Here is a 27,562-nt window from a genome sequence, read left to right on the forward strand (position 1 = left end):
TGATGGTGCCAACTTGGGCCAGTGAAGCAACATCCTCCACAACTAGACTGAAGAACAAAAGGACAGCAACTTGTCTGTTCCCCTTCCCCTGATTCCCCAAAAAAATCTTAAAAAAAAAAAAAAAAGTTTAAAACTAAACTGAGTAAATGGTAGCTGTTATGGTCACTATATTTTTGTGGATTTACACCAGCATGTAAGCAAGGATAATAGCTTATCTTTGTTATCTACTCCCTTCCCACAGGTCTAACTCTGAGTCTTCTTGGTATGATACAAGCTCAATGTAAACCTGATTATGTCTACTCATTCTCTTGCTTTTTAAAACCCTTTGATGACTTCCCTCTACTCTAGGGGTGAAAACTCCTTCATCACAGAGCTGTCTACTTTTTAAAGGCCCTATCATTTCAGCCTCAATTCAGTTCCTTCTTTTCGTTGTATTCTGTGGGTGGGCCTTTTTTCTGTTCCTCAAATGAGTCATACTCTATCCTACCACAGATTCTTAGCACATGTTGTCCCTACTACCCATGACATTCCTCCCCTTACCCTCTCTACCAACCACCTGTTACCTAATTACCTTCCACTTTCCTCAGATCTCAGTTCGACCTTCATTATTTCCTCTAGGAAGCCTCCACTGACCAGACCACACCCCAAAGCTGGGTAATTCTTCCTCACATACACTCTCATACATTGTCATGTAGCTCTCCGTCAGAGGACTTAGCACAATTATATGAAAATTTTGTTGTTGATCATTTCATCCCCAGCACTTGGCACAGGGCCTGTCCTAGAGCAAACGACCAATAAATATTTGGTGAATAAACCAATGAGTAAATGATGACTTGCTGACAAGGAGGCCCCACTTCATAATCTTCCCACTTGCTGCCCGCAAGACCTCACTCAAGTGTTCTCCTTGAAATGCCTGGCATGAAAATCCCAGTCTTCTCACCAGTCATCACCCACGTTGAAGGCATTAAGGCTCTTGGTGAACCCCTGCATATTGGTGGGGCTGACTCTCTGCAGGAAGTCAATGTAGTCCTCAGAGTGGAAGCGGCACATGTCATGCTGGGACGCCTGGTATGGCTTGAAGACCTCAGGATGGAAACACAAGATGAACCCAGGAAGAGTCAGTCACAATCATGGGGCTGAGACTGATCACACTGAACCCAGCTCTGGGGACGGTCCAAAATCACACCCAGCAGTCCCTTTACCCCCTAATCCTTGTTAATCTATGAGACGAAGATCAGTGAACAGAGGCTTCTATTAACCACTTGGTTTATTATGACCAGCACCCTAAAGACCACTGGGCTTGCCTTCTCGTTCCCACCTCTAGCCCAGCCTTTCCTCCCTTCTCAACCGTGAGCCCTGATCCACCTGCCGTTTCCTGGATCTCCTACTTCTGATTCTCTCCATACTCATCTACTCCCCTGGACTCTGATTCTATCCTCTCAGTCCTCTGAGTTTTTAACTTTGGAGTCAAATAATATGAACTATACGAGGTATGATAAAAAAATATGGGAACATTTAAATTTAAAAAAATTATTACAGTAAAAGACACATTGCCATTAATCCCCCTCAAAATACTTACCCTCACTTTAAACACACTTATCCCATCGTTTTTGCCACTTTCTTAAGCAGTTCTGGAAGTCCTCTTCCATGAGTGTCTTTAGTTGCGCTGTTGTGGCTGCCTCAATGTCCCGAATCAATTCAAAACATTTACCTTTCACTGTCATTTTGACTTTGGGGAAGAGCCAGGAGTTGCACAGTGCCAGATCTGGTGAATAGGGTGGATGAGGACACACTGTAATGTTTTTATTTGACAGAAATTGCCGTACAAGAAGCGATATGTAACACGGAGCCTTTCCATTGTAATCAACAAATACAGTGAATGCTGCTGCCGAGTGCCATTCAGTGGAAAGGCAGGGATCTTCAATACTGGAAGTGGCGTGTCGACCTTAGTAACAGTGTGACAAGTTTCAACTTGTTCAGTGCAGTCAGTTGGGTGTTGGTACATGGCAATTTCTGTCAAATAAAAACATTACAGTGTGTCCTCATCCACCTTATTCACCAGATCTGGTACAGTGCAACTCCTGGCTCTTCCCCAAAGTCAAAATGATTCAGGGCATCGAGGCAGCCATGACAGCTCAACTAAAGATAATCAGGGAAGAGAACTTCCAGAACTGCTTCAGAAAGTGAAAAGAATGATGGGATAAGTATGTTCGAAGCGAGGGGGAGTGTTTTGAGGGGGATTAATGGCAATGTCTCTTTTACTGTAATAAATTTTTTTATGTAAACATTCACCATATTGTTTAATCACACGTCGTACGACAATCTTCTAATTAAAACCACAAGTGCCCAGGTACTAAGCCAGAGATTTATTATCTTTTGAGGGGTTCACACACTTCTTTAGAAATTGGACAAGAATAAAAAGCTTTTCTCTCCCCCGAAAATGCACACAGGTACATACCAACAAACAATTTCAAGGGATTCATAGATTTATGCACTAACATCACCTCAGTCTCTTCTATGATCAGTTCACTTGTCTGCACCTCAGTACAAGCAGTGGACACTCATTCATACTGTTCACTAATTCCTCTTGCAATGCATGAGAGCTGAACTTAACTGGTATAATCACAAATCACAGCTACAAATTCCAAGCTGGGGACGGACAGCATGTGTGTATCTGGGAAATAGAGGGTTGGGTAGTGATTACCAGTGTAGGAGTACTCTAGGTTGAAAAGGGAACACCCAGGACATCTCTTGCTCTCCTACACACACACACACACACACACACACACACACACACACACACACACTTTATACACAGGGCAGCAGTCCTTCCTAGAGCTCCAGCTCCTTGGAGGTGGAGAGAGGTCACAGAGAAGGGGTGGATACTGGGGGCAAACTTCACATCCAGCTACAGTGATCCCGACCCTCTCCCTTCCCTAAGGCCACAGCACTGCTCACATCCTAAGGTGCTAGGGAGGAACAACCCTTCTGTCTTCAAACCAGCCCCAATCCACCCTAACTCTAGGCCAACTATTAGTCCACCTGAGGTCAAACTGTGGCTGGCCTAAGGTGAAAAAGTAACTCCCATTAAGTCGGTGGATGCACTGCATGGGCGGGTGGTGCTCTTGGTTCCTTTTATCCAGCCTGTCCCCACCCCCATTCGGGGTGGGTCTCATTTGGTGCATTCAGTGCGGTCTACCTGTCCCCTAGGGCCGCAGCTCGTCCCCAACCCCAATTCCCCAGCAGAGGTGGCAGGACTCACGATCATCTTCTTATAGAGACCGTAGTGCAGGACCAGACTATGTGTCAGTGCCAAGCGATGGGGCTTCATAGGGTGCCCAGCCCCTGGAAATGGGAAAAGAGAGTTCGTCAGTTCTCATCCCTGGAGTTGTAGCCCCAGCCTCAAAACCTCCGCGTCCCGAAACCCCTCGCGTACCACCTTGTTCCCTCACCGTAATGGAAGTTTCCCACGTCGGGGTCGTAGAAATAGGCCACAGTCTTGGCCATAGTACCCGCGGGAGCAGGCCCCGCGCCTCCACTGCCCGCCCAGCCGTCTGCCCCACCCCCGGCCTTGCGTTCTGCGTAAGCACGCAGCTCGCTTCTGCGGAACCGGGAGACCCAGGCCCCGCCTTCCCTAGACCACGCCCAGATTACGCCCCCTGCGGAGTCCCGCCCCTCGCCTAGGTTCTGGGTTCTGGGGCTTGAGCCTCTGGGCATGGGCAGAAGGCAGGTAGCAGAGGTCCTAGGATGCCAGGGCTTTTTCCTTCCGGGCGGGGATCAAATCCTCGAGAAACCGAGCCATCCCGTCCAGCTACCTGCCCCAAACGGGGCGCAGGCCGTGGTGACCTCTCTAGGAGGCTCCGGAAAACCGGCCACGCCGCCCATCTCGGGTGCAGAAAGTCGGCTTCCCCCGATCCATTGGAAAGATTCCTGGCTATCCACCCGGTCGGGGCGTCTGAGTGCAGGAGCCGCGACAGGCGTGCCTGATAAACCAGTGAAGAGCACTCTCGCCTTACTGTCTATCCATCCCACCCGGACCCAGGCTCAGCGCTGCACACTCCCCCGGGGGGGCCCGGCGCAGTCACGCGCGCCCCACACTTGAGCTCACAAGCGCGCAAGACTCTCGCTCTCCGCCCTGCACACCTGCGCTCCGCCCCCTGGTCCCGGGCCGGCGACGGGCGAAGACATTTGGGAACCCAGGGCGGCTGCAGCGGCACCCCCAACTCTTCCCGTTTTCTGGGCCAGAATTGTCTGGAGCCTTCCGCCGCTCCAAACCAGCCTGCATCCCTCTCCATCCTTCCCTCCCCCCGCCTGCCGCGGCACCGGTATCTGCAACCGCAGTCCGGAGCCGGTGAGGCGGCGAAGGGGGGAGGGGAAGGAAGCAAGCAAGGGATGAGCGCCTGGAGGGCGTCGGGGGCCCTGAGCCGGACTAAGACGCCCCAGGAGCCGGAACGCGAGCAGGAGCCGGAGCCAGAACCAAACCACCGGTACCGGGTGGGCCAGGTGGTCAGGATGGGAGGAACCAAAAGCCGGGAGGATGCTGGAGTACAGGCAGGGGAGGGGGCTGCAGAGGCTTGGCTCGGGCCGGCGCCGAGGAGGTGCGAACGCTGACTCAGGCTCGATTTTTGCGCTGGCCGCCTGAGAATTCCGTCCCATCTCGCTCTGCAGTGTCCTTGGGAGGGACGGAAGCACAGGACAAGCTGGAAAGGGGAAGCGTGACCAGGGTCGTGGAAGAGGGCTTGCGCAGCCGCGGTCTAGCACCCCTGGTCCGGACCAGCACCCCTGGCCCGGACAGCTCCCTGGTTGGGTAATGGGTGGGGCCGGACCTACGAGGCTCTCCTGTTTTGGATCCTGAGAACCGCATTCCTATCCCTCCCCCCATCCTTAGCTGCAGTCCACTTACCCCAGGAGGCGCCCTGGCCCGCGCTCGCCCCCCAGGGCCTCATGTCGGAACCACAGCCTGACCTGGAGCCACCCCAACATGGGCTGTACATGCTCTTCCTGCTTGTGCTGGTCTTTTTCCTCATGGGCCTCGTAGGCTTCATGATCTGCCACGTGCTCAAGAAAAAGGGCTACCGCTGCCGCACGTCGAGGGGCTCCGAGCCTGACGACACCCAGCTCCAGCCCCGTGAGTGAGGAGCCTAGAACCTGGCTCAGTCACCTTTCTCCCTTGCCCCTCTCCCCACACCTCTGTCTGCCTTCCTGGCTAGCAGACCCAGGCAGAATCCCAACCAAACCTTCAGGAGGCCTAGTGATGCTTTCTTGAGTCAGTAAGTGGGGTGACAGCACCCTGAAAGCAAGGTTAGAGAAGATAGCATGCGTGGGAAGGGCCCACTGATAGTAATCTTGGGCTCTGGTTGGCTTTCCCATCTTTTCTGCCCTGGTCCCTGAAATGCCAACACCCAGCATAATGGCAAAGAGGCAAAGGAGTATATCTTGAGCAATAAGCCACAGAAGCCACCTCCTAATGTCCCCCAAAGCTGACTCATTTCTCAATTCCTTGCCAACTTCTTTCATCCTTCAGCTGAGGATGATGACATGAATGAGGACACAGTAGAGAGGATTGTTCGCTGCATCATCCAAAATGAAGGTGGGTATAGACTGGCCCCCTGCTCCCTGCTCCTCCTTGGCTTCCTCTTGCTCTGACCTCCCCCTCCACTGACTCCCTTTTTTCCTTCTCCCCTCAGCCAATGCTGAGGCCTTGAAGGAGATGCTGGGGGACAGTGAAGGAGAAGGGACAGTGCAGCTGTCCAGGTGAGCTGGAAACAAGGGCCAGCATGACTTAGCTTGCCTTGGAGAGTACCCTCTCCTCCAGCACAATCCTCTCCCAGTCTCCTTGCATGTTTGGGCTGGGGGGAAAGCAAGGCTAGCTAACCTATAGGGAGAAAGTTGTTTTGTAGAAATCTCAAGTCTTTCAAACCCTACCTCCCATCTGGATATCATCAAGCCTAACATCACCCCTTGTGCCACTCCTTTGGGTTCAGCATTGCCTTCTTTTTAAAAAAAAGCCCTGGAAGGGGGAACACACAGTCACTACCATCTTAATACTGAGTTTATTAGATGAAGACAAGAAAAGAATGTTGGGGCCTGGGGAAAGTGGGGCATCTGAGGGTTTAAGGAGCACATTGAAAGAACAGAACAAATGAACAAGAAGGGAAACAGGAATGTCACTCCTGCTCCCTTTCTCCCTACTGTCCAGCGTGGATGCTATGTCCAGCCTGCAGGATGGAACCCCCTCCCATCATCACACAGTGCATCTGGGCTCTGCAGCACCTTGCATCCACTGCAGCCGCAACAAGAGGCCCCCGCTTGTCCGTCAGGGGCGCTCCAAGGAAGGAAGGAGCCGCCCCCGGCCTGGGGAGACTACCGTATTCTCTGTGGGCAGGTGGGGAAAGAGTGCTCCAGGGCAAGGGAGGTTGAGGTGGGAGACCCAATGATGGGGCATACCTAACTCCAAAAGTGGGCCCTGGCCCTTTTCTCCTTGAATGTGACCTATAGCAGGAGTCACGCTACATAATGTGCCTCACAATCTGAGGAGGTCTCCCCTGCCCTAGGCCAGAGGGAAGCGGCCATCAAACCCAGGATGTCCCTGGTTGGAGAGAAGGGCCAAGCAGCCTTCGAGTTGTGGTCCTAAGCCCCAATGTACCCTCCTTTCCCAGGTTCCGGGTGACACACATTGAGAAGCGCTATGGGCTGCATGAGCATCGTGATGGCTCCCCCACGGACAGGAGCTGGGGATCTGGTGGAGGGCAGGACCCAGGGGGTAGTCAGGGGTCTGGGGGAGGACAGCCCAGGGCAGGGATGCCAGCTATTGAGAGCCTGCCCCCTGAGAGGCCACAGCCTCAGGCCCTCGCCAGCCCCCGAGTGCAGAACGGAGGACTCAGGGACAGCAGCCTAGTCCCTTGTGCACTTGCGGGGAACCCTGGAGCCTCTGCAGAGCCGACGCTGGGGGCTGGAGGGAGGGGCTCAAGCCCAGGGCTGGCCAGCCAAGAGGCAAGTGGACAGCCAAGCAAACTGGACACCTCAGATCACCAGGTATGAAGACATGGCCAGGGCTGTGGTGGGCTCAGCTTATTGCCCCCCCACTCTGGGGATGGGGTGCACTGCTATGACCCACATCCTGTTCTCCCATTGTTGACCCCTCCTCTCTCTCAGGTGTCTCCAGCACGGGGAGCAAGGGGTGTGTGAGGTGAGTCTGCCAGGCTCCAAGTCAGATAATCTCATCTTCCCATCCCCTACTTATCCTACCTAAACCCATCAGCTCCCTGTACCCCCAGGGTAAACTGCAGGCTTAGACTTTCCTACAAATCCCTTGGTTTGGTAGCGGGGAGTGGGCATGTGCTCTAGGGGATAGGGAAGGTCCTACAGCCCCCAAGGAAAGGCTGGAACACAGCTTGAATAGGAGGCAACACTGTTACCCTTCCTCTCCTCCAAGCCTCCTTCATTATGCTGAAGGACTACCTGGGGGCAGGGCTAGGGGGGTGGGTGGGAAATGAAGCCCTTCCTCTCCACTGGACAGCACTGTCCCCCACCTGAGGGACCAGCCCTACTTCCACCTGGAGTTGCAGTCTCAGGCTGGGGGATCTTGGGAGAAGCCCACCTCCCACCCCCAGCCTCAGTCTCTTCCCCTTCTGCTTGCCAACAGGTCGCCTGACCCGCTTTCCCCATCACCTCGCTCCATATGTGTGGAGCAAGGAGTAGGCCTCTGCCCTTGGTGGGCTCCTAAAGCAATAGCACCTTAGCCCCCTGCCCTCTTGGCACAAGAGGCTCAGGCCCTGGCTTGGGCTTTGGGCCCTTTATTCACTGTCAATAAATTCGCTCAGATCATTATAGCTGCTTCACATATTGGCTTCAGCTCCTTCTGACAGGTCTGCCTCTGTCCCATTCTCCAACCCCCATAGCCCTGGCATCTGGAGTGGGGTGGGTCACAGAGCCAGGGTGGAGACATAGATGGGCCAGAGCCACTCAAGACTTTGGGGGATGGGGTCCAGCCCCAGCAATTTTAGGGTATTTCACCACCTTAGAGATGGACTGGTGGCAGAAGAGACAGCGGTAGTTTCAGCCTCGGAGATGGCAGGAGGATGGATGATGGGGGAAAAGGAAGAGTGGGTTCCAGCCCCGGAAGTGGGGAGAGTGGAAATGGGGGAAATTACAGCTTTTGGCTGTGTCACTCCGGATCACTGAGGAGTGGTCTCTGACAGCGTGGAGACAGGGGCGGCAGCAGCTTCCCTCACGGGCGGTGATCCCTCTGGCTTCAGGTGAGGGGATCTGGGTGGCCAGGATCTGGGGCTTTAGCCGGTGGCGGAGGCGGTGGACGCATCTGTAGGGAATATACAGTCAGTGCTCCAGAGGCCTCCCTTGGTGATATCCCTGTCCCTTCCCTCAGCCCCCAGAACAAAACAGAACAAATTGGAATGACCCCTCTCCTCCAAGGGAGAGACTCTTACCGGCCTGAGTCGGGGCGCCATCATGTCCAGGGGGCCCGGGCAGTCCAGGTCTTGGTCTGGAAACAAGAACTACAAGTCAGTCTTCAGATTTTGTTTTGTTCACTGTTCTATCTCAGCCCTTGGGACAGTGGCACTCTGTAAATATGTGGTGAATTAACAAATAGTCACCAACCTGGCACATAAATTCTATCTAGCCTCAATCTATCTATCCTCAACACTTATGGGGCAACCTGGGCAGTAAAATCCATCAATCTATCCATCCTCAACACTTATGATTATACAGCAGGGCTGCTATATAATCAGCCCTGCTGAAGGTACCAGAGGAGGGAAGGTGGCATCCCCAGAACCCCACCTCCAATGGCTGTCAGGAACCCAATAATGAAACACCAACAAGCACCATGAATGACTGAGTGCTAAATCATTCAAAGTGGACTATGGGTGCTGGAGAAGGGGTGCAGATAATGCTCACAGGGGTCTCCAGGGTCAGGGAGGGAGGTGCTGTGAAGAAAGTGCAAGTACAGAAGGTTTTAGAAAAGGTGAACATTCCAAGAAGGAAAATAATGACACAAACCAAGGTGTTTGCAGGATGGAAGAACACTGAGAGCAGACAATGTGTATTGGGGGAAAACTGGCTAATTTTTAAAGTAATAATGAGAAAACAGCTATTGCTTACATCCTTGCTATGTGCCAGGCACAATGCTGGGCACCCTACAGACATCTTTTTAACTCGCACAACAACTCAGTGAGGTAGGGACCTTTCTCCTCACTCTGTCAAGACCCAGATAGCTTAAACATCTACCCCCAAATCACACACTAGGAAGTCATAGAGGGGAGTTTGAACAGTGGGCCTGGCTCCACAGGCCAAGCTCTTCTCACCATCATGCTTCAGTGAGCCTGAAGGTGGAGGTCCCGAGAGCGGGCGGAGGAGTCCAGCATAAACCACGAGTCTCAAGCTTCCTCCTTCTTCCCGCCTCTTCCCATCCCTGGACCCCCCGTTTCCTCTACTCACCTCCAGGGAGGACAGGTGCAGGGGACCCATCCAAGACAGAGGTGGGTGCAGGAGGGGAAAAGCTGGGAGGAGAAGGGGATGGCAGCATCTGGGGATGAGGGTCATAGTTATTTCTGGCATGTGGGAAGGTTTCACCAGCTTGTCCTCACATCCCATCTTCAATTCCTGTCTCACCACTCCCAAATATGGAGCGTGGCCAAAAGCTTGTATCTGGGTGGGAGTTGTAACTGCTATACGTTTCAACAGTCCATGTGTATTGACACTATGTCCCAGGGATTCTGCTAGCACTTCACATGCACCAATTTATTCATTCCTCACCACCACCCCATGAGGTAGGGGATTTTATGACTCCTACCTGTATCAGAGGTGAGACTCAGGCTAAGCCAGAAGCACTGAGCCAGTTAGTGGCAGTCCCGGCGAGAGCCCAGGTCTCCTGACTCCCACCCCTATGCTCTTCCTGCTGCATTATAACAATAGGTGCTGTATTTTAAAGCACTTCCTGTAGCCCACTGTGCTAAGGGCTTTACCTCCATTATCTTTAATCAGGATAGTCAGGGTTCTGAAGTAGGTATTATGCCCTTTTTACATGTGAAGAAACAAGCTCTGAGAAGTCAAATCACTGCTCAAGGTGACACAAAAGAAATCTAAACTCAGATGTATCCAGCACTAAAGTAGCACCACCAAACTCTTACAAAGACTGCCTTGGTTTCCCTTTTCTCAGCCCAGCCAAAGGAAACAGGGAGCCCCAAGCCACTGTAGAAGGTAAAGCTGGAGAGGGGAAGGGGTGTTAAGATGAATATGGGACTTTACTGGGGTGGAGCTCAACCCAGAATTGCCTGGGGACCCAGGGAGAAGGAAGCCTCACCTGTTCAGGGTCTGAGCATTCAGGCTGCCCTAGGGGGCCAAGTAGCTCCTCCACCAGCAGGGAGGGGAAGACTCCAACATGGCCCCCAAATTCTCCCCTCCAAAAGCCGTCATCCACTCCATCCTGGGCCCTGGGCAGCAGGCGGATGAGTGCTCCCTCAGGGAAGCTCAGCTCCTCTGTGCTCTGTCCCGTATAGCTGTACAGGGCACGGGCCAGGAACGCTGCAGAAGCCCAGGAGAAATGGTGAAGGGAGGAGGTGGTGGCCGTGGTACCCCAGGAGCATAACACCTCAGGGTCACAACCACTCAGTAACTATTCTCTATAGCCAGCATCCCCTGACCCAGAATTTCCCTTTCTTACCTGTGGGCTCTGCCCCCGAAGGATTGTCGCTATCACGGCCACTCTCAGGGAAGAAGTCCGGGAAGTTGAGATACCGCTCAGGGACAAAGCCTACCTCACCATGCTGGTTCCGAGCCTGCTCACCCAGCAATGAGAACAGATAACGGACTTGCCTCGGTAGACCACGGCCCTGGCCCTCCTCCACTCAGGCTTCTAGCTTTGCCTGGCTGGGTCCTTGTGGGCCGCTGTTCCCACCTCCCAAAGTCAGAGCCCAGGGTCCATACCCACCTTAACCCATTCGTCGGCATCTCCCTCCTCTATGACCTCCAGCCACTCTCCCTCTGTGATCGTCAGCTCATCCTCACGCCCTGCCTGGGCCCCACAAGGAAGGATTCAGGACTTGGCAGTCCCCCATCCCGGCCCATCTGGGGTCACCGCCCCCATTCACACCTGATATCCAAACACCACATGTGCGGAGCAGGGGAGAGGCCTGGTGGCCAGGGCTGGGGGGGCAGGCTCCTCAAAGAGTTCCCCTGTCTCTTCACATTCCTCAAAGTCAGAGAGCTCAGCATCCTCAGCCTGGAGGGAAGAGGGGTACAGAGAACAGACATCATGTCACTCTCAAGTACCCATTGTATCTCCCACTCCTTTACCCTATCCTTATAAAACTCAGTGGAGGGGAGGCCGGTTAGCTCAGTTGGTAAGAGTGTGGTGCTAATAACACCAAGGTTGCTGGTTCAATCCCTGCATGGGCCACTGTGAGCTGTGTCCTCCTTAAAATAAATAAACAAATAAATAATTTAAATTAAAAAAAACAAAACCTCAGTGGATCCTCTTCCAAGGTAGCACCACCCATCTGTTCACCAGGTATCACAAGCAAAATCACCACAGAGCAGAATAACACTAACAATGACCACAGAGTTAGACTATTGAGTGCTTACATTTGCCAGGCACAGTGCTAACTAAATATCTTATGTGTATCATCCCGCTTAATCGTCTTAATAACCCAGTGTTATTTTGTGTAACTATTAACTTCATTTTACTTATGAGATTAAGTCACTTTCCAAGATCACACAGCTAATAAGTGAGTGGCTGGCACTAGACGCACTTACAGTCTGCCCCCCAGAACCTTAGTTCATAACAACCATCCTATACTCATGATACAAGTTTGTTGAGGACTGTGCTATAAACTATGCAAAGCATTATACTTAATGATTTGATTTAAGCCTCAGAACAACCCTTTGATTTAGGTGTTGTTGTGATTCCCATTTTATAGGGTCTGCCCTCCACTGGGGAGTTTTACCCTCCTGAGTATGTGTGGGTCGGGAGCAGAGGGAGCTCACCAAGGGAGAGAGGTCCCTTTGGGACAGCCGGGCCTCGCTGAGCCGTCGCTCCTGCTCCACCTCATCCTGGGCCTGGGTCATGGCTGGCTTCAGCCAGAGCTGTACATCCAGGCCAGCCCCCTGCAGCAGGGCCAGCCGGGCAGCGCCCTTCACCTGGCTCACCTGGCGAGGGGAAGAGGGATCAATCAAGGCGATGGGTAGGCCTGCCTTTGGGGAGTGGAGCCTCCCTAAATATGTCCACCCTCTACCACTGCCTCTCCACTCCCCACCATCAGACAGAGGAGTAGAGGAAGGTGCCGCCTGACGAGGTGGGATTTCGGTGGCCCTAACCCCCAGCGCTGCGTCTCACTTGTGCCCGCCGGATGCTCTCCTTCACTTCCTGCAGCCGCTGCTCTAGGCCTGAAGCCTCCCGCTCTGGAGCCTGCTGCCGCCTCTGTTCCAGCCGCTGCAGCACCTGGTTGGGAAGGTAGAGAACAAGGGTAGGTGAAGATAGTAAGGGGCACAACTTACTATAGACCTGGCACTTTGCTAGCGGCTTCACATGCATTGTGTCATTTCATCTTCCCTATGAGGTGGTTGCTATTATCAGCCCCACTTTAATGATGAGGAAACTGAGGTCCAGAGAGGTAAAGTCACTCCCTTACCCAGGATTATATACCTACGAAGTAACAGAGCAGCATTTGAATCCAAGTGGGTCTAGCTCCAAAAGCTGTGCTCTTTTTTTTTTTTTTTATTAAAGATTTTTATTGGGGAATTGGGGGAAGGGGAACAGGCAAGTTGCTGTCCTTTTGTTCTTCAGTCTAGTTGTGGAGGACGTTGCTTCACTGGCCCAAGTTGGCATTGCGCTCTTCCCGGGCGAGGCAGATCAGTCCCCAGCTTCTAGACGGCCGCTCACGGCGGCTGCTGCTGGCTACACACGGTAGCCCATGGCAACCCACTGCAGCAGGGGCTGCAGCCTACACCGTCGCCGGCGACTCACGGCAGCCTAGCTCCAGGTTGAGCTGTTGTTCAGCATCTTAGCTGTAGAGGGCAGTGTCACTGGCCCTCATGTGTAGGATCCAAACCGGGGCCCTCTGGCATCCCAAGCCAGCTCTTAACCAACGCGCCACTCGGCCGGCCCAAAAGCTGTGTTCTTAACCACAGTGCCACACTATTGGCTTAAAATGCCTTTCTCTCCCCTCCTGCCTGCAGCCCCAGGACATCCCCAGTGACTCCAGGATCCCCATCTCTCAGCTATTCTTGTACACCCACAACACCTGCACGCCCCACCTCACCCGAAGCCCGTGGTTCTGGATCTTGTAGTCTCGGGCAGCTCGGCTCGTCCAGCGCTGAACCTCTTTCTCCAGGTCACTCTCCCCAGCCACACCTGCGTGCCCTTCCAGCTCCAAGGCACACACCTGAGTGACCAGTAGTGCTGTGAGGAGGACATCATGCTGCTCCTTCTCTACTCCCCTTCCCTCTAGTTCCCTCCATTTTTTCTTCTTTCTGTCCTAACCTCCAGGGATACGGACAAAGAGGTGGAAGCACACACCTATGTCTGTGGACACAGGTGTGTACTCGTGTGAACACACAGACAGAGAGCCCCAGAAACGGGATACAGGTTGAGGGACACAGGTAGAGGGAAAAGGACAGTACAGTGGACAGAACGCCAGAATGAAGTGTGTTAATTTGTGTCCTGGTGAAAGGGAGGTGAACTGGAGTTCTGAAAGTCCCTCTCCATGGTTTAACAGTTACCAAGTTAATATCAGGACAAGGAGAGGAGAGGAGAGGCCTAAACTACAGTCCCCTTACATTTGGCCTAGTTCCAATCATCAGGGGCGGGTCTCACCTGATCATTCCCTGCTGGCTGAAACTTCTGAGGTGGTGTGGCCGAAAACACCCCGGGCTCCTGAAGGAAGAGCTGCAGGTCCTGCTCCCAGCTTACCTGGGGGTTGGAAGAAGTCAAAGTCAGTCACCCAATGGCTCTCTCTCCAAACCTGTCCCCTCTTGGAAGAAAGAGGACAAGGTGAAAAGGAAAGGGGCAGTCGTGCAATGGGGTGGTCTGTACTGGGAGAGAAGGGTAAAGAGGATCTCTGGGGAGCTCTTCCAGGGAACAGCTCTCACCTGGGAGGTTGCCTGCGCTCCGTGGCGGGCATGCTCCAGGGCCGTCTCTGCAGCTTCCAGCTCAGTGCGGCTCAGTAAGGTCAGGGGGTCTCTCAAATGTTCCAATAGCTCACTGACCAGGGCCTGGAAAGAACCCCAAGATACTGATATCACCACCCTTCCCCCAGGCCTTTACCACAAAGCAGGCGCTCTGTTGAGGCCTGGATGGGTGATGGGTATGAGGTGGGGAAAGAAGGAAGGCATAAGACATTATTATTGCTTCTGATAATAGGCCCTCGTGCGTGCACAGCACTTAACTGTTTAAAAAGCGTTTTCACATCCATTCTCTCCCTTGGGCCCCATTAGTCTTATAAAGTAGGCAGAGCAGGGGTTATCCCTGATGAGGAAGCTGGGGTTCAGAGGCGTTAAGTGTGCTACATAAGGTCACACAGCTGGCTAGAAGCTGAACCAGAACCCAAGTCTGTATTTCCTACCCACTCTAAGCAGGACAGGTACCTAGCCCACCTAGCCTGCTGCTGGTGGGAAGCAGAGAGAGCCCCCCGCTCCCTCGCCCTCCCCACCGAGAGGCATGGGGATCTGGGTTGGGACTGGCCTTGAGCAGGGCTGGCAGTTCCTCCTGGTAGTAGTGGTCAAGATGGGCATTGGTGGACACCAAGTTGAGCAGGTATTCATTGCGGGCCGCTCTCAGCTGCTGGGAGTACTGGGCTGACTGGGTGGACAGCTTAGGAGAGGAAAATAGGATGTCACTAGGGAGTCCTGGACCCTTGGGGTCCTTTCATGGTCAACCCAGCTCCAGAATGGATTCTCTCATTATTGAGATGTCTGACATTCTACTAAAAATGTTATATACTCACAACTCCTGCTCAAAATCCTCTAATGGCATCTGTATACATTTAAAATAAAATCCCAACTGCTCCTTCCTGTAGTCTACCAGGTCCAACAGGAGCTGGCCCCTGCAACCTTTCTGACCTCTGTTTACAGGGCTTGTCTCCTTATTCACAGTGCTGCAGCCACACTGGCCTCCTCTGAGTTCCTCGAGCTTACAAAGTTATTCCCACCTCAGAGCCTTTGCACTCACCATTTCCTTTCCCTGGAATGTTCTTCCCCTAGATCTTTGCATGGCTGGCTCCTTCTTGACACTCAGGCCACATGTTCAGAGAGGCTTTCTCCCCTAAATTACACCCCCCTGTTACCCTTTATCATAGTGCCTTGTTTTATTTTCATTTAATCTTATTATATATTTGTTTATTCACTATCTGTCTCCCCTCACCAGGCTGTGAGGATAGGAATTCCATTGGTAGTGTTCTCTACCGTATCCCCAGTGTTTAGAACAGTGCTTAGTACACATAAGTCCTCAATACATACATACTCAAGGAATGAAAAAGAAAGGCACTATTTTCACTGTACGGATGAAGAAAACGAGGCTCAGAGAGATCAAGTTAACCAAGGCCACTCACCAAGGAAGTAGGGAAGCATGGATTCATCCCAGTCTCTCAGGCTTATGCCCCAGGGTTCCAAACCACCAGACTACTCGGCCCACCTCTTCCCTGCCCCTGCTCATGCCCGCACGCCCCGAACCTTGGTGCTGAGTTTCTGGAGACTGGTCCGAGTGTGGAAGAGCCCATGGTCACTGCGGTTCAGCCTGTGTAGGAAAGGGAAAGGAGTCAAGGTCAGGCCCTGCCTGTACACATCCCCCTCCCCCAAGGCTTGCTAACTAACGCCCTATGACCCCACCTGGCCTGGACATCAGCAGCCTTCTCCTGTGCCAAGGCCCACACACGTTCCCGCTGCCCGTACAGCTTCCGACTTCGGCTCAGCTCCCGGACAGACTGCAGCACCTCAGCCTGTGCCCTCTGGAGGTTCTCTGCTCCCTAGGGGGCATGGACACAGTCTTGACCCAGACACCTCCAGCCTCAAGCCAGCCCTTCCTTCACCCCATCCGCTGAGCCATACCTTCCTAAGCACCTGCTCCTTGGCACTCCGCCCGGTGCCCCCTGCCAGGTCACGGTATCGGTCAGATGCCTGGAGCCGTGCTTGGCCTCCAGCCACAGTAGCATCCAGCAGACAGCGCCAGGCACCAAACACCATCCTGCCCCTCCCCAGAGAAGGTCTGTGTTGAGGAGGGGAGTGCTCCAAAGCTTCACAAGACACCCCCACAATACCATGGGCGACAGAGTGCTTTCCCATCCCCCTCATCTGGGAGCCCATCAATCGATCAGCCCATTAGCTCAGCCACAAGGATCGCTCACGCCTTCCGCCCCTACCCACAGTGTCCTTGCTAGGTCAGCTCCTCTCCCACTGCTGTGTCAGCTCTACCTGCAGCTCACATGTTCTCCCCCCTGCTGGGCCTTCCTTTCCCCACAGGTTCCTGGGGTTGAGCTCCTCATCCCTTCTTGGTCCTTTGGCCTCCCCCTCCATGGGACCCACCTGCTGTCCATCTCCCCGCTCCGATGCCCTTCCCTCTTCAGGAATGGCCCAGCCAGTTTCTGGAGTGCCTGATGGGAAAGTCATCACAGACCCAATTCCCTTTCAAAGACTCCCCCCAAACTGGGAGAATATAGGATCAAAGGATAATAATGCCATTCACTGAATGTATATTAAGTGTCTCTCACTTTGTAAATGCTTTACATGCATTAACTTACTCCACCCTTACAACAATCCTACATAAAGGTACAATTATAGTTATTCCCATTTTACGGAGAAAGAAACTGAGGCCAAGAAAGGTGAAATAACTTGTCCAAAGTGACACATCTAATAAGTGGCACAGCAGGGATTGGACAGAAGTCTGCCTGACCAGGCATTTGCTCTTGACCAGAATAGGGGTATGTGTGGAGGGACATGGCTGGTGGTATAGAGGAAGCTAGAAGAAAAGGGAAGGTCCAGAGAAAGGAGTCCCATACCTGCCCATACTCCCGCTCAATGGCTGCCCTCTGCTTGCTGTAGGACCTGTGGAGATTAGGGGGTGGGGTGGTGTTACTCTTTGGTCCTTTCTCCCACCTCCAGTCCTCTCCTCAGCCTGGGCAGGAGGAAGACAGGAAGGGGGCCTAGGGTGTGACTACACCAGGAGGGATGAGACTGAAGAGAGTCCTTGAGATCACCTCAAGCATCAGCAACACAGGACAACCTCACCTCACTGCTCAGAGCCTCAGCACGATCCTCCCCACCCCTGGAGAACCATCTGTGGGCTTGGAGGTGAGGACTGATGGGGGCCTGGGTACAGTGTCCGCCAGCCTTCCAACAGGTCTGGAAAAGGGAGGGCGGATTCTGCCCTAAGCTTGATTGTGGGGGTGGAGGGAGTGGTGTGGAGTCAAGGGGGTTAAGGGAGGGTCCCTGCGCGTTTATGTGTGTGTTGAGGTGGGAGAAGTATAATTCCTATCCGGTATCTGGAGAGGCAGGCCTAGGGTGAGGGCTGTGAATGGGCAGGTTGGAGACTCTTCACCCCAGCTTCCTGCCTCCGACACCCCCTCCCCAACCCTGGCCCCGATGTCCATCGGTGGAGAGGCGGAGCGCGACCGCGAAAATGCGGGTATGTGGAGGGGGTCAGGGGCTACCTGATGTCCTCCAGTAGATCTGCCTCCCTCTGCTGCCGGGTCTGAAGGATGCTCAGCTGCTCCAGGAAGCGAAGCTTCACCTCCTGGGCGGGCTTCACCTTAGGGGGTAAGAAAAGGATGAAGACCCCTGGCGCGAGGACCTAAAAAACACTCCGCTCAGGCAGCGGTGAGGAGGCGGGGCCGGGGAGGGGCTGGGCTGTTTCCTCGGTTACTTCTGAGTCCAGCCGTTACCCCTTCCCACTTCTAGTCCCCCACCGCGAGTCCGGTGCCCCCTTGGACCCCACCACTCCCCCAGCCCGCCAGGAGTCCCCATTCCCAGGCCAAGCTCACTTTTCTGGGCGGCGGCTGCATCTCCGTTCCGGCCCAGGCAGAGACTCGACTCCGGAACTCGAGGAGGCCCCGCCCACGCTGAACCCCCCCGCCCCTGACCTGGCCCGGCTCCGCCCTCACCCCGCCCACGTCTGGTCGGGCTACGCGTTGGGCCGCGAGGCGCCAGGGGGCCAAAGAGGAGCTAAACCTCTGTCATTGCTTCCAATACACCAGAAAGGATACGGGTCGCGGGGTGGACGCCGCGTCCACTGAGCGGTAGGGGGAACCCCAGGTTTCGGAGTCAAGACGCCTGGGTTCTATTTCTAGTGGAGCCTATGACTCAGCCGGTAATTATTTCTAATTATCATTTACATATGCAGATCTCCAGTCCCGCCTCGAAGGGTGAAGAATGGCGAGGAACTCAGTCTGTGACCAGGGAAACTGAGTCACTGGATGCCTGAGCAAAGATGCGTCTGACGAGGGAAACAGGGTTGGTCCCAGATCTTTTCCTAGGTCCCACTGAACTGGAAAAGCCAGAGTGAGCAGAAGTGAGAAAGATGCCTGGAGCCAGGAAGGAACCAGTCCCAGAAGAAAAGATATATACATCCCCGGCCAGTGGAAGCTAAAGGATAGCAAATGGGTGTGAGGTGGGAGATGAGCTGGGGCTTTGTGGCCCAGAAAGCCCCAGTCACCTTTAGGGTCTGCCCTTCAGGCTCTGCACCCCAGAATCTACCAGCTTCCATACAGCTTTCTGAGGATTCACACACCCTTTCCTCACCTATCCTTTGCCCATGCCTGTCACCACACCCCCAACTTGGAAAAGGCAATTATTTGTGGCTCCAAACTCCAGATTCACATTTCCAACAGCCCACTCACACCTACAATTGTGTATCTAATCAGCACCTTAAACTTTTAAAACAGCTCCTTCAATCTGAGCCTTCCCCAGTCACCTCCCGCAGGTAACATACTTAAATGGCACCCCTCTCCATCCAGCTGGGAAAGTCAGAAACCCAGGGTCAGTGTGCCCTTTCTCCTAATCCCACATTCCATTCATCAGCAAGCCCTATAGCTTCTTTCTAAAAAAATATCTCCTATTGTTTCACTTCCCTCAATTTCCAAAACCACCAATGTAGTCCAAGCCCCCATTATCAGTCTCCTGGTCTAATATCCGGTCTCTTTGCTTCCAGTCTTCCCCTTATGACACATGGTTCATAAAATGGCCAGAGTGATCGCTTTTTTTTTAAAAAAAAAAGGAAATCAGATCTCATCATTCTCTTCCTTAAAAACTCTTCAGTTGCTTCAGAATAAGATCCAAATGCCCTAGCATGGCCTACAAGGCTGTGCATAACTGGACCCTTGCGTATGTTTTCCCCTTCGGCCTATGCTCTGCTGCTGCTTCTCACTCACTGTGCTCCAGCCTCTTTGCTGTTCCTCAAGCAGGCCACGTCCCTTCCCACTGCAGAGCCTGCTGCTTTCCCTCTTCTGGAGTGTTCCTTCTTCCAGCACTGCACATGTCTGGCTTCTTACCTTGAAGTTGAAACTCTTCACAGAAGCCTTCCTCACCCACTCAGCCTAAAGGCCCCCTCCACAAGCATATCACTTTGGCTTAGTTTCTTCACAGCATTGAATTTGTGTGTGTATTTTTTGCTTCTGTTCCCCCTCTACAGTGGAAGCGCTATAAAAGCAGGGGCCCCATCTGTTTTGTTCATACTATATCCCCAATACCTGGCACCAACTGGGTGCTCAATACATATTTGTTGAATGAATGAATGAATGAATGAATGAATGAACGAATAAAAGAATGGTAGCCTTTTCCTTCCAAGGTTTATTAACAGGGACCCATCCTTTTTGGCTCCTCTTTGCCCCAGCTCCCAATCAACTTCCCCACTCTAGGGCGGCAATGTAGTCCCCAAATGTAGGAGGTGGGGTGGGGTAGGACAGATTTGGAGATCATTCAGATCGCTGGCTTCCAAATCTTTTTTTTTTCTTTAATGCAGTAAAACTATTCTTTTCAAACCCCAAATCTCTCACAGAACGCCTACATAATGAACATGTAAAGCAGGAGTTGCCCTTGTTGAGGGAAAATTTGTGGGGCTTACAGCTCTGAGAAGCACTTTGATGTTCACGGCTCTCCTTATTTCAGTTACTTCATGGTACAGACAAGTGAGCAGAGGCCCAGGGAAGGGCCATGACCTGCTCCTCTCTGGACAGGATGCAGCCTCTGGAGCCCCCAGTTCTGTGCTCCTTCCACACCACCACACTGGATTCTAGAGTCTTTCCAGACAGGGCAGAGGAAGCTCCCCACAGTGTCTGCCATGGTGAGAGCTTGGGTCTCTTGGTGACCTGCCTCCTCAGACTGCTGGTCATGTGAGGGGCTGGCTAGAAGGTAGACTGGAAGTGCAGGGGGGTGGGGTGGGGAAGCCAGGTGTCTGTGTTGGAAGGCTTCTGGGGCTCGGGGCCTGGGGGCTGGAGGGCTCGGAGGGGCTGCCCAGGCCTATGGTGGTTTCACCCTTCCTCAGGATGAGGCTGCTGAGCTCCTGGAGCAGCTGTTCCTCCAGGGATGCATGTGCCTGGGAGCTGTTCTTTGAAGGGGGCCCTGGAGGGGGCTCAGGTGGCCTCTCCTCCTGGCCCAGAGTGCCTGACTTGGAGAGAAGGGGTTGATCAGAGGACCTCTGACTGGCAAGGGGGTTCTCTGGCTTGGCTGTCTGCTCCCTCATAGAGGAAAAGGAGGTTGTGGTATCCTTGGTCAGCTCAGGGAAGGCCCCCACTTCCTCGTACACTGGCTCCTCGTACACTGGCTCCTCCAGTTCCTCTTGCTCCTCCAAAGACCCCTGGGATGACTTCATAGGCTGGATGGGAATGAGTTGGCAGAAGGCAGAATTAGAGTTACTGGATTATTAATCACTATCATTTACTGAGCTCTTGCTCTCAGCCAGATGCTGCAGAATACTTTGCAGGTATGCTATCAGAACAACTGTGCACAATGAGTTGCACTGCCTGTGTGTAAACTGAGGTCCAGAGGGGTTAAATAAGTTGCCCACAATTACAGAGAGTAAGTGGTAGCAGTGGAGCTTGAACCCAGGTCTGTCTGACTCCAAAATGCATTCACTTAACTACTTTTCTTCTGTTTCTCAGATCCTGTAACCACTTCCCCCTTTCATCATCACATCCTACCATCTCTCATTTTCTTCACTCTTTCTGGCCCCAGCACTCTCTCACTCTCTTTCTCTCTTATACACACACAAACACACACACACACACACACACACACACACACACACACACGCCTGCTGATGGTATGCATCAGGACAAATACAGAGGAACAGAGTGCTGACAGACACACAGCTGGCATAGGCACACTACTCACAAAGAACATGGACAGGGTCCTCCGGTTGTGAAGTCGCCTCTGGGCACAGGTAGGGTGGGGATGAGGGGAGGGAGAGACAGAGAGACACAGTGAGACCAGAAAACAAGACATAGGGGTGGGGAGTGGGGGCACAGAGAAAGCAGAGGGGTGGGCACCAGGTTGGCAGGTGCACCACCCCTTCTGATAGTGCGGCTAGGGCATGGGTAGGGGTCAGGAGGGGGTTGGGGCAGGCTGGGACCTTACCAGAGTCTGATTGGCTGAGAGAAGGGAGGCCCCGCTGTCATCCCCACGGATGGGTAGCAAAGGCATGGTGCCAAACTTCTGACGGGCAAGGTCAGAGGAGGAATGGCGTCGTAAGACCACTGGCTGCTGGTCATCGTGCTGGAGGAAGAGGGAGGGGTTGGCACAGGTGAGCATGGGAGGTACTGAGAAGCAGAGCTGGGATCACAGACCTAGCCCTCAGCTTTCTCCTTTCCCTCACCTGGGCTTTGAGGATGCTGGTGGTCCAGTCCCACATCTCATCCTCGTCAGTGCAGGACAAGTATCTGGGAGTGATCAAAGGGGAATGTAGGAGAAGGAAAGAGGTCATGGATAAAGGGATGGAGGAGAAAAAAAAACAAGGAAATGTAAGACAGGGAGCAGGGTTGGGCTACAGGAGAAGCCAGGCGAGGAGGTACTCACAGGTGCATCTTCTCCAGTATCAATGTGAAGCCCCACCTAGGAGGCAAAGGAGAACAAGGATGGGATGATTAGAAAGGCCAGAGGCTGGTAGCAGCAAGACCCTAGAAGCATCGCCTAGAGAAGAAAACTCACGCTGTTGGAGGCTTTAACTTCTTGCGGATTCCCAGGTAGACCTTGGCTCCTTCCAAAGGCCACTCCCGTTCTGGTTTAGAGCTCTGAGAATGTGGAGGGAGTCAGTGAGGTTGAGAGGTGAGAGAAGGATCATGGTTCATGAGGTTGAGAGGTCATGAAAGCACTGGGGTTATGTGATCACAGGGTCAGAGGGCCAGGGAGGCAGTGAGATTGATGAGTGTATGGGCTGTGGAGTGAGAGGGTCAGTGCAGTTATGGCTCCTCCAGACCACCATCCAGTGTCCCTCCCAAGTCACCCCAGGGCCCTACCTTCTTCTCTTTGAGCAGCAGCAGGCAGCGGCCACGCAGCAGAAAGAACCTCTCCTGGAAGCGGTTTCCCAGCAAGCGAGGCGGCTCCTCTCGACACCGCAATAGCCCCACCCGCGGGCTCTCGCGCCGGACACCTGGGCACAAATGGGCAGTGCTAGGTGGAGGGTCCTGGAAGAGAGACCTAGGGGTGCTGGGCTGCAGAAGTAGGCTCACCTGTAAAGAGGCAGCTGGCCTGGGCCAGGGAGACTTTTCTCAGGAGCAAAGAGGCTGAGCAGGGCTCTGGGAGATGGCACCATTGCAGAGCTTGCTCCAGGACCCTTTCCTTGGGGTGCAGTGGCCGCTCTAAGGAGTAAGGTGGGGGTGGGTATCAACCAGAATATCCATCCACAGCCTGGAGCCCCCAACTCCTCTCCTACCAGTTACTCATTTATTTGTCCATTCCACCATTCCAGCCCCAGACATTTATGTTATTACTGACTCTATCTATGCCAGGCTGTGCTGGCCCTGGGCATGCAGTGTTGAGCATGAAATACATGGCCTGCCTTCACAGAGCCCACAGCCTAGCTAGGGAGCAGACAGTAAACAGGTAAGTGCACAAGACGATGAAAGACAAATAATTATTTTGAAAATAACAGCAAGAAGCTGAAAGAGAGAAGAACAGGACAGCTACTGAGATAGGGTGGTCAGGCAAGGCCTTTCAGAGTGGGTACTTGAATATGAAACTCAGAGGCCTGAAGGACTAGGAAGAACAAGTCATGCTAAGATCAGGGGGAAGGAGATTTCAGGCATGAAAAAATGCAAGAACAAAGGCCCTGATTCAGGAAAGATGTGTTTGAGGAACTAAGCAGCCACGTGTGGCTGGAGCAAAGAGAATAGCTAAGAGGATGGATTATGTGAGATGAGGTCTGAGAAATAAGCAAGAGCCAGACACTCGGGTTTTGGGGGGCCATAATAAGGAATTTGAATTTTATTTTAAGTTCACTGGGAAGCCATTGGAAGGTTTTAACCACGGGAATGGTGAGATCTGATTTAGGCTTGAAATGCTCCTTTGGCTGCTGTGCAGAAAATGGATTGTCAGGAGGCGAGGTGGGAACACTTAGGTAGCGCTTCCTTTTCCGGGCTGTACATTTTCAAGGTTAAGGTTGGAAAGGAGAAAGATAGTGGTGATTCTGAGCAGGGTGGTGACAGCAGTAGAGATGGAGAGAGTGATAGCTTTGAATAGAATCTACAGAACGAGTTGGTTGGGTTGGGTATGAAAATAAAGGAAAGGGAAGAGTCCCAGAGGACTCCCAAGTGTCTGGCCTTGATAACTGGGTGAATGGTGGTGCCACTGACTGGCTTAGGGGAAACTAGGATATGGCCTGGGCTTTTCGTTAGGGGAGGGGGCTGGGAATGGAGCTTGGTCTTAGATATTTTAAGTTTGAGATGTTTATGAGACGTTTAAGTGGAGGTGTCAAGTAGACAGTTGGATATGGGAGTCTGGAGCTCAGAAGAGAGGTCTGGCCCAGAGATAAAGATTTGGGGGCTAGCCTATTAATGGCATTTAAAGCCATGGGAATGGTTGAGCTCATCCAAGGAGAAATGTATATAGAGAAAGGAAAAGGGTCCAGGACTAAGCCCTGGGTCCCTCCAACATTTGGAATTTGGGTAAAGGAGGAAGAGAAGCCTCCTTTGAAGTGGAAAGGAAACCAAGGGTTTTGTGGGTCCACGAAAGCCAAGAGGAGAGAGTATTGAGAAAGAGGGAGTGGCCAACTGTGGAGACCGTCCACTCACATGCATGAGCACAGTATCTAGTGTATTTGGTAATACAGAAGTCATGGGTGATTTTGACCCTCCACCACACATGCACATGCATACACATGGTCATACTCACCAAGCTCCCCATGCTCGAGAATCTCAAACGTCACCCACAAGTCCATCCCAGCTGCTGTCCCCCGCATCTCCAGTACCTGGTTAGTCAGCTCCTCGGCAGTCAGTGTTGGGGACACCTGGGGTCAGGGCAAAAGCAGAGGACCCTTGCTGATCAGGCCATTGCTCCTGTCCCACATCATCTTCTCATCTTCCCTCCTGTCCCCTCAAGACTGACCTTCAGGGTGACACAGTTGTCTGGGAGCTGTTGCTCTATATAAACCTCCATGATGAGGTCTCCAGCCTGGGACAGCTGAGGGGAGAGGCAAAGAAGTCAGGAGGACACAGGATACAAAGAATCAAGATCAGAGGACTCTTCATGTTGCCTCATAAGTGCTTCCCCCCAAAAGTCTCCTCCCAACTCTCATCCCCAACACCGCCTCGGCCCTTAAAAGGGAGAGAGTTCCAGGAGAGGCGGGATCCCATCCTCAGGCTGCGTAGGTGCCTCCCGACACAGTGCAGCACAATGCTTGGGAGGACAGGTTTGGAGTCAGACTGTCTGGGTTCCAACTCTGCCACTCGCTACAGTATGACCTTGAATAAGTGACGCTTTAAGCCTCAGTTACATTATATTAAAAAACGGGACTACCTACTTTGTGGAGTTGTGTGATGCCTATGTGAGGTTATAGTGCTTGGGATATAATGTGTCCTCAGCTGTTTGCTATGGTATTTATTCTTCTTCTTCTCACCTTTTTGTCTAACTTAGCTAACTCTTCCTTGGCTCTCTTATATGGGGAACTGAAGTTCTTCTGCCATCATTTTATAATGAAGACTCCTCATGGTGGAATGAAGGGAGCAAATCTTAAACCAAACCCCTCTCCCCAAAGCACTCCCCTCCTTGGGTTTCCCCTGTGTCCAGAAGCAGGTCAGCTTCCTACCTTGATGGCCCCTCCTGGCCCACTCAGGAGCCAAGGTCAGGACAAATTACCTGCACATCCTTCCAGGTGGTGATAAGACTGACTTCCAAGTCAATCTGAGCTACCTGGTCAGAGTCAATCTGTGGAAGAAAGAGCCAAAAGAGAGCATGTGTGCATGTGTAGGGAGGGTGCTGGGAAAGGAGATGAGCAGGGAGAGGGGTGCAAGACCAGAAGACCTGTATGAGAGGGTTACAGACCAGAGGAGCTAAGAACCAGGGGGGCACAAATGTTCAGAGCGAGGTAATGGGTGAGAGGGGCTCAGGGTCCTGGGAGTTGGTTCCTCCTGCAAAGGGCTTGCAGGGGGCTGGGCTGGGGACTTGGAGTGAGCAGGACCCAGAGTCCAGGAAGAGGGACCGTAGGTCAGGGGTGAGGAGAACTTACATCAAAGACATGGACATAGCCGTCGATGAGCTCCTGCAGCACCCGCACCTCGTGCTCCCCGCGCCCGTCTGTCTGGAACACGCTGGGTGCAAACAGCAGGGCCAGGTTTCTCGTGCACATCTGGTTCAGAGCCGCACACTTCTGCACCCTGCATAGGGGCGTGAGGGGCATGTGGAATGCAGTTTGTGCTGCCTGTTTGTCAACGCATCTATTCATTTAGCAAACATGTATTGAGTCCCTACTGTATGCAGGCCCTGGGCTAAGAACTTGGTATACAGCAGTGAGTAAGACAATACTGGCCTCAAGGAGCTCCCAGTTTAAGGGAGAGACACGAGGAATGGGTGATTATAAATATAGCAGGGTGTCAGCAAATTTTTAATGTAAAGGGACAGATAGCAAATATTTTAGGCTTGCAGGCCATACAAGCTTTGTCACAACTCCTCAACTCTTCTCGTTGTAGTATGAAGGGTGCCATGGAAAATATATAAATGAATGGGCGTAGCTTTACACTTAATGTATAAAACGATTTACAAAAACAGGCAGCAGGCTGGATTTGGCCCACAGGTCATAACTGGCCAGTCCCTGTGATATAATGTCATCAGTACAACACAGCTAGGATTCACCCTAGAATCATTTAAAGACCTGTCTCCCCAATAGACTGGTAAAGGTAGATCTGCATCTTATTTTTCTTTGTTCCCTACATCTAATCCTTTGTCCGACATCGAATAATAAAACCAAGTTGTACTGATTGCTCACCATTTCTGAATGGTTACTACATACATGTCAGGTACTGTAGTAAGACTTTCACAAGGATTATCTCATTTAACTCTCATATAACCTATGAGGGGGATACTAGTCATTACGTCACCTTCCTTTTACAAATGGGGGAGCTGAGGCTCAGAGACAGCAGGTAACTCACCCAAAGTCACAGGCTAGATGGTGGAGCCAGATCAGGGCTTAGGTCTGTCTGTCTGACCTCAAAGTCCAACTCTGAACATTTACACTATGACTCCTTCACTTAACAACTATTTGTGGGAGGGATGAATGGCTGTAAGCAAGGGGGTTGGGCAGAGGTGATGAAGGGTCAGTGAGGGAGCCTGCAGGGGGTCTCCCATACTGACCGATAGAGATGCCCGATGAGGGTGGCCAGTGTGCGGCGGTTGACCCGAGGCAGGCAGCCAATCACCTCTTTGTATTTCTCCAGGCGCTGATTCTTCTGGGGCAGCTCTGGGACAGAATGGAGGGTTGGAGAAGATCAGAAAAGGGAGAGTGGAGGGACTTTTAGAGAAACAAACCCAGGATGGATGTGTCTCTGCCCCCTTCCCACCTTGCCCTGAGCTGAATCCCTGAGGGTGATCCTCCAGGGTGGGGAGTGCTGGGGAGTGGGCTGCCCAGTCCCACAAGAGAGCCTCAGGGATTCTGGTGGGGAGGGTGGAGTTCCTGGTTGCCCTTCGCTTGCCCTGAGAAGTTCTTAGGATCTTGGGAGTACCAGCAGCCTCTCTCCAGCGAGGCAGCAGCCGAGCCGAGGTCACAGGGTCATCGAGCTCTCGAAAGAAGCGTTTGAGTGTGTCAGTGACATCTTCCACAAAGTGCTCCCCTGGTCGGAGCTTCACTGACCGAGCATCCCTCCGGAAGTCAGCCAGGAGCCGCAGGCTTCGGGCACGGGCGCCCCCTTTCCGGTATACACCCTCCAGACGGAGCCCTGAAAACAGCCAGTGTCTCTACTCACTGCTGCCCAAACACCCACCACCTACCCAGCATCCCATCTGTGACCTCCCCCCACACATGGTATGTGGCTGCTGGGGGCTCAGAGAGGAGGAAATCTGCCTCCATGGTCTTGCTTCTCACGTCCCTGCTCAGTCCTCATCCTCAGAAAGCCTTTCCCTAACCACGCTGTCACAC

General features: G+C 52.8%; 4 protein-coding genes and 1 non-coding gene across 12 annotated transcripts in view; 2 read left to right on the forward strand and 3 right to left on the reverse strand.

Annotated features, from left to right (window-relative positions):
• The window catches only part of HDAC3 (histone deacetylase 3), a 21,264-nt gene extending 17,691 nt beyond the window's left edge, over positions 1-3,573 (reverse strand). Inside the window, exons 1-4 of the mRNA XM_019662984.1 lie at positions 3,453-3,573; positions 3,263-3,345; positions 2,459-2,674; positions 941-1,083 (exon numbers count right to left, since the gene is read on the reverse strand). Coding sequence (XP_019518529.1) covers positions 941-1,050 — 110 coding nt within the window. The 5' untranslated portion in view covers positions 1,051-1,083; positions 2,459-2,674; positions 3,263-3,345; positions 3,453-3,573. The remainder of the gene's footprint in view (positions 1-940; positions 1,084-2,458; positions 2,675-3,262; positions 3,346-3,452) is intronic.
• Positions 3,574-3,682: 109 nt separating this feature from the next.
• On the forward strand, positions 3,683-7,830 carry RELL2 (RELT like 2). Of its 3 annotated transcripts, none has more exons than XM_019663005.1 (8): positions 3,683-4,494; positions 4,889-5,128; positions 5,525-5,590; positions 5,688-5,754; positions 6,200-6,385; positions 6,660-7,035; positions 7,156-7,189; positions 7,646-7,830. In XM_019663005.1, exons 2-7 carry the CDS (start codon positions 4,945-4,947, stop codon positions 7,186-7,188), a joined length of 912 nt encoding a protein of 303 aa, XP_019518550.1. In that variant the 5' UTR covers positions 3,683-4,494; positions 4,889-4,944; the 3' UTR covers position 7,189; positions 7,646-7,830. The 3 variants fall into 3 exon arrangements, 2 of the variants coding, with proteins under 2 accessions (XP_019518550.1, XP_019518541.1); XM_019662996.1 differs by having other exon boundaries at positions 3,684-4,487; XR_002126298.1 differs by having other exon boundaries at positions 3,683-4,487; positions 6,660-7,189.
• A 96-nt stretch (positions 7,831-7,926) lies between these two features.
• Positions 7,927-18,049, reverse strand: FCHSD1 (FCH and double SH3 domains 1). Of its 4 annotated transcripts, none has more exons than XM_019662957.1 (20): positions 17,988-18,049; positions 17,658-17,755; positions 17,007-17,052; positions 16,534-16,601; positions 16,060-16,195; positions 15,841-15,977; positions 15,685-15,748; positions 14,699-14,827; positions 14,107-14,229; positions 13,832-13,927; positions 13,278-13,400; positions 12,353-12,457; positions 12,004-12,165; positions 11,111-11,239; positions 10,949-11,032; positions 10,682-10,796; positions 10,322-10,542; positions 9,457-9,544; positions 8,448-8,503; positions 7,927-8,320 (listed from the first exon to the last, which is right to left on the reverse strand). In XM_019662957.1, the coding sequence occupies exons 1-20, from the start codon at positions 18,006-18,008 to the stop codon at positions 8,255-8,257; spliced, it is 2,067 nt and encodes a 688-aa protein (XP_019518502.1). In that variant the 5' UTR covers positions 18,009-18,049; the 3' UTR covers positions 7,927-8,254. The 4 variants fall into 4 exon arrangements, with proteins under 4 accessions (XP_019518502.1, XP_019518496.1, XP_019518508.1 ...); XM_019662951.1 differs by having other exon boundaries at positions 16,060-16,201; XM_019662963.1 differs by lacking the exon at positions 17,988-18,049 and adding an exon at positions 17,236-17,349 and having other exon boundaries at positions 16,060-16,201; positions 17,658-17,746.
• TRNAI-AAU (transfer RNA isoleucine (anticodon AAU)) lies at positions 11,343-11,416 on the forward strand. Its single transcript has one exon. It is a non-coding gene; the product is annotated as a tRNA-Ile (tRNA).
• Positions 18,050-19,779: 1,730 nt separating the features above from the next.
• The window catches only part of ARAP3 (ArfGAP with RhoGAP domain, ankyrin repeat and PH domain 3), a 23,866-nt gene continuing 16,083 nt past the window's right edge, over positions 19,780-27,562 (reverse strand). For all 3 annotated transcript variants that reach the window (XM_019663742.1, XM_019663748.1, XM_019663755.1), the window contains 14 exons: positions 27,150-27,362; positions 26,782-26,887; positions 25,661-25,808; positions 25,291-25,359; positions 24,541-24,615; positions 24,328-24,442; positions 22,668-22,796; positions 22,455-22,588; positions 22,147-22,229; positions 22,015-22,050; positions 21,815-21,878; positions 21,577-21,714; positions 21,334-21,372; positions 19,780-20,815 (listed from right to left, as the gene is read on the reverse strand). In XM_019663742.1, coding sequence (XP_019519287.1) covers positions 20,330-20,815; positions 21,334-21,372; positions 21,577-21,714; positions 21,815-21,878; positions 22,015-22,050; positions 22,147-22,229; positions 22,455-22,588; positions 22,668-22,796; positions 24,328-24,442; positions 24,541-24,615; positions 25,291-25,359; positions 25,661-25,808; positions 26,782-26,887; positions 27,150-27,362 — 1,835 coding nt within the window. In that variant the 3' untranslated portion in view covers positions 19,780-20,329. The remainder of the gene's footprint in view (positions 20,816-21,333; positions 21,373-21,576; positions 21,715-21,814; positions 21,879-22,014; positions 22,051-22,146; positions 22,230-22,454; positions 22,589-22,667; positions 22,797-24,327; positions 24,443-24,540; positions 24,616-25,290; positions 25,360-25,660; positions 25,809-26,781; positions 26,888-27,149; positions 27,363-27,562) is intronic.

This window comes from Hipposideros armiger, unplaced genomic scaffold (genome assembly GCF_001890085.2).
Source record: "Hipposideros armiger isolate ML-2016 unplaced genomic scaffold, ASM189008v1 scaffold_11, whole genome shotgun sequence".
In the NCBI taxonomy this organism is placed as follows: domain Eukaryota; kingdom Metazoa; phylum Chordata; class Mammalia; order Chiroptera; family Hipposideridae; genus Hipposideros; species Hipposideros armiger.

Excerpts from the sequence above, each read along its gene's own strand:
- RELL2 (XM_019663005.1), top strand. The coding sequence starts at position 4,945 with ATGTCGGAACCACAGCCTGACCTGGAGCCACCCCAACATGGGCTGTAC. Across the intron at positions 5,129-5,524 it reads CGACACCCAGCTCCAGCCCC|CTGAGGATGATGACATGAAT; the intron begins GTGAGTGAGGAG and ends TTCATCCTTCAG. Across the intron at positions 7,036-7,155 it reads TGGACACCTCAGATCACCAG|GTGTCTCCAGCACGGGGAGC; the intron begins GTATGAAGACAT and ends CCTCTCTCTCAG.
- FCHSD1 (XM_019662951.1), bottom strand. The coding sequence starts at position 18,008 with ATGCAGCCGCCGCCCAGAAAA. Across the intron at positions 16,202-16,533 it reads AGCGGGGAGATGGACAGCAG|GGGCAGGATGGTGTTTGGTG; the intron begins GTGGGTCCCATG and ends TTCTCTGGGGAG. Across the intron at positions 8,504-9,456 it reads TGCACCTGTCCTCCCTGGAG|ACCAAGACCTGGACTGCCCG; the intron begins GTGAGTAGAGGA and ends TCTTGTTTCCAG.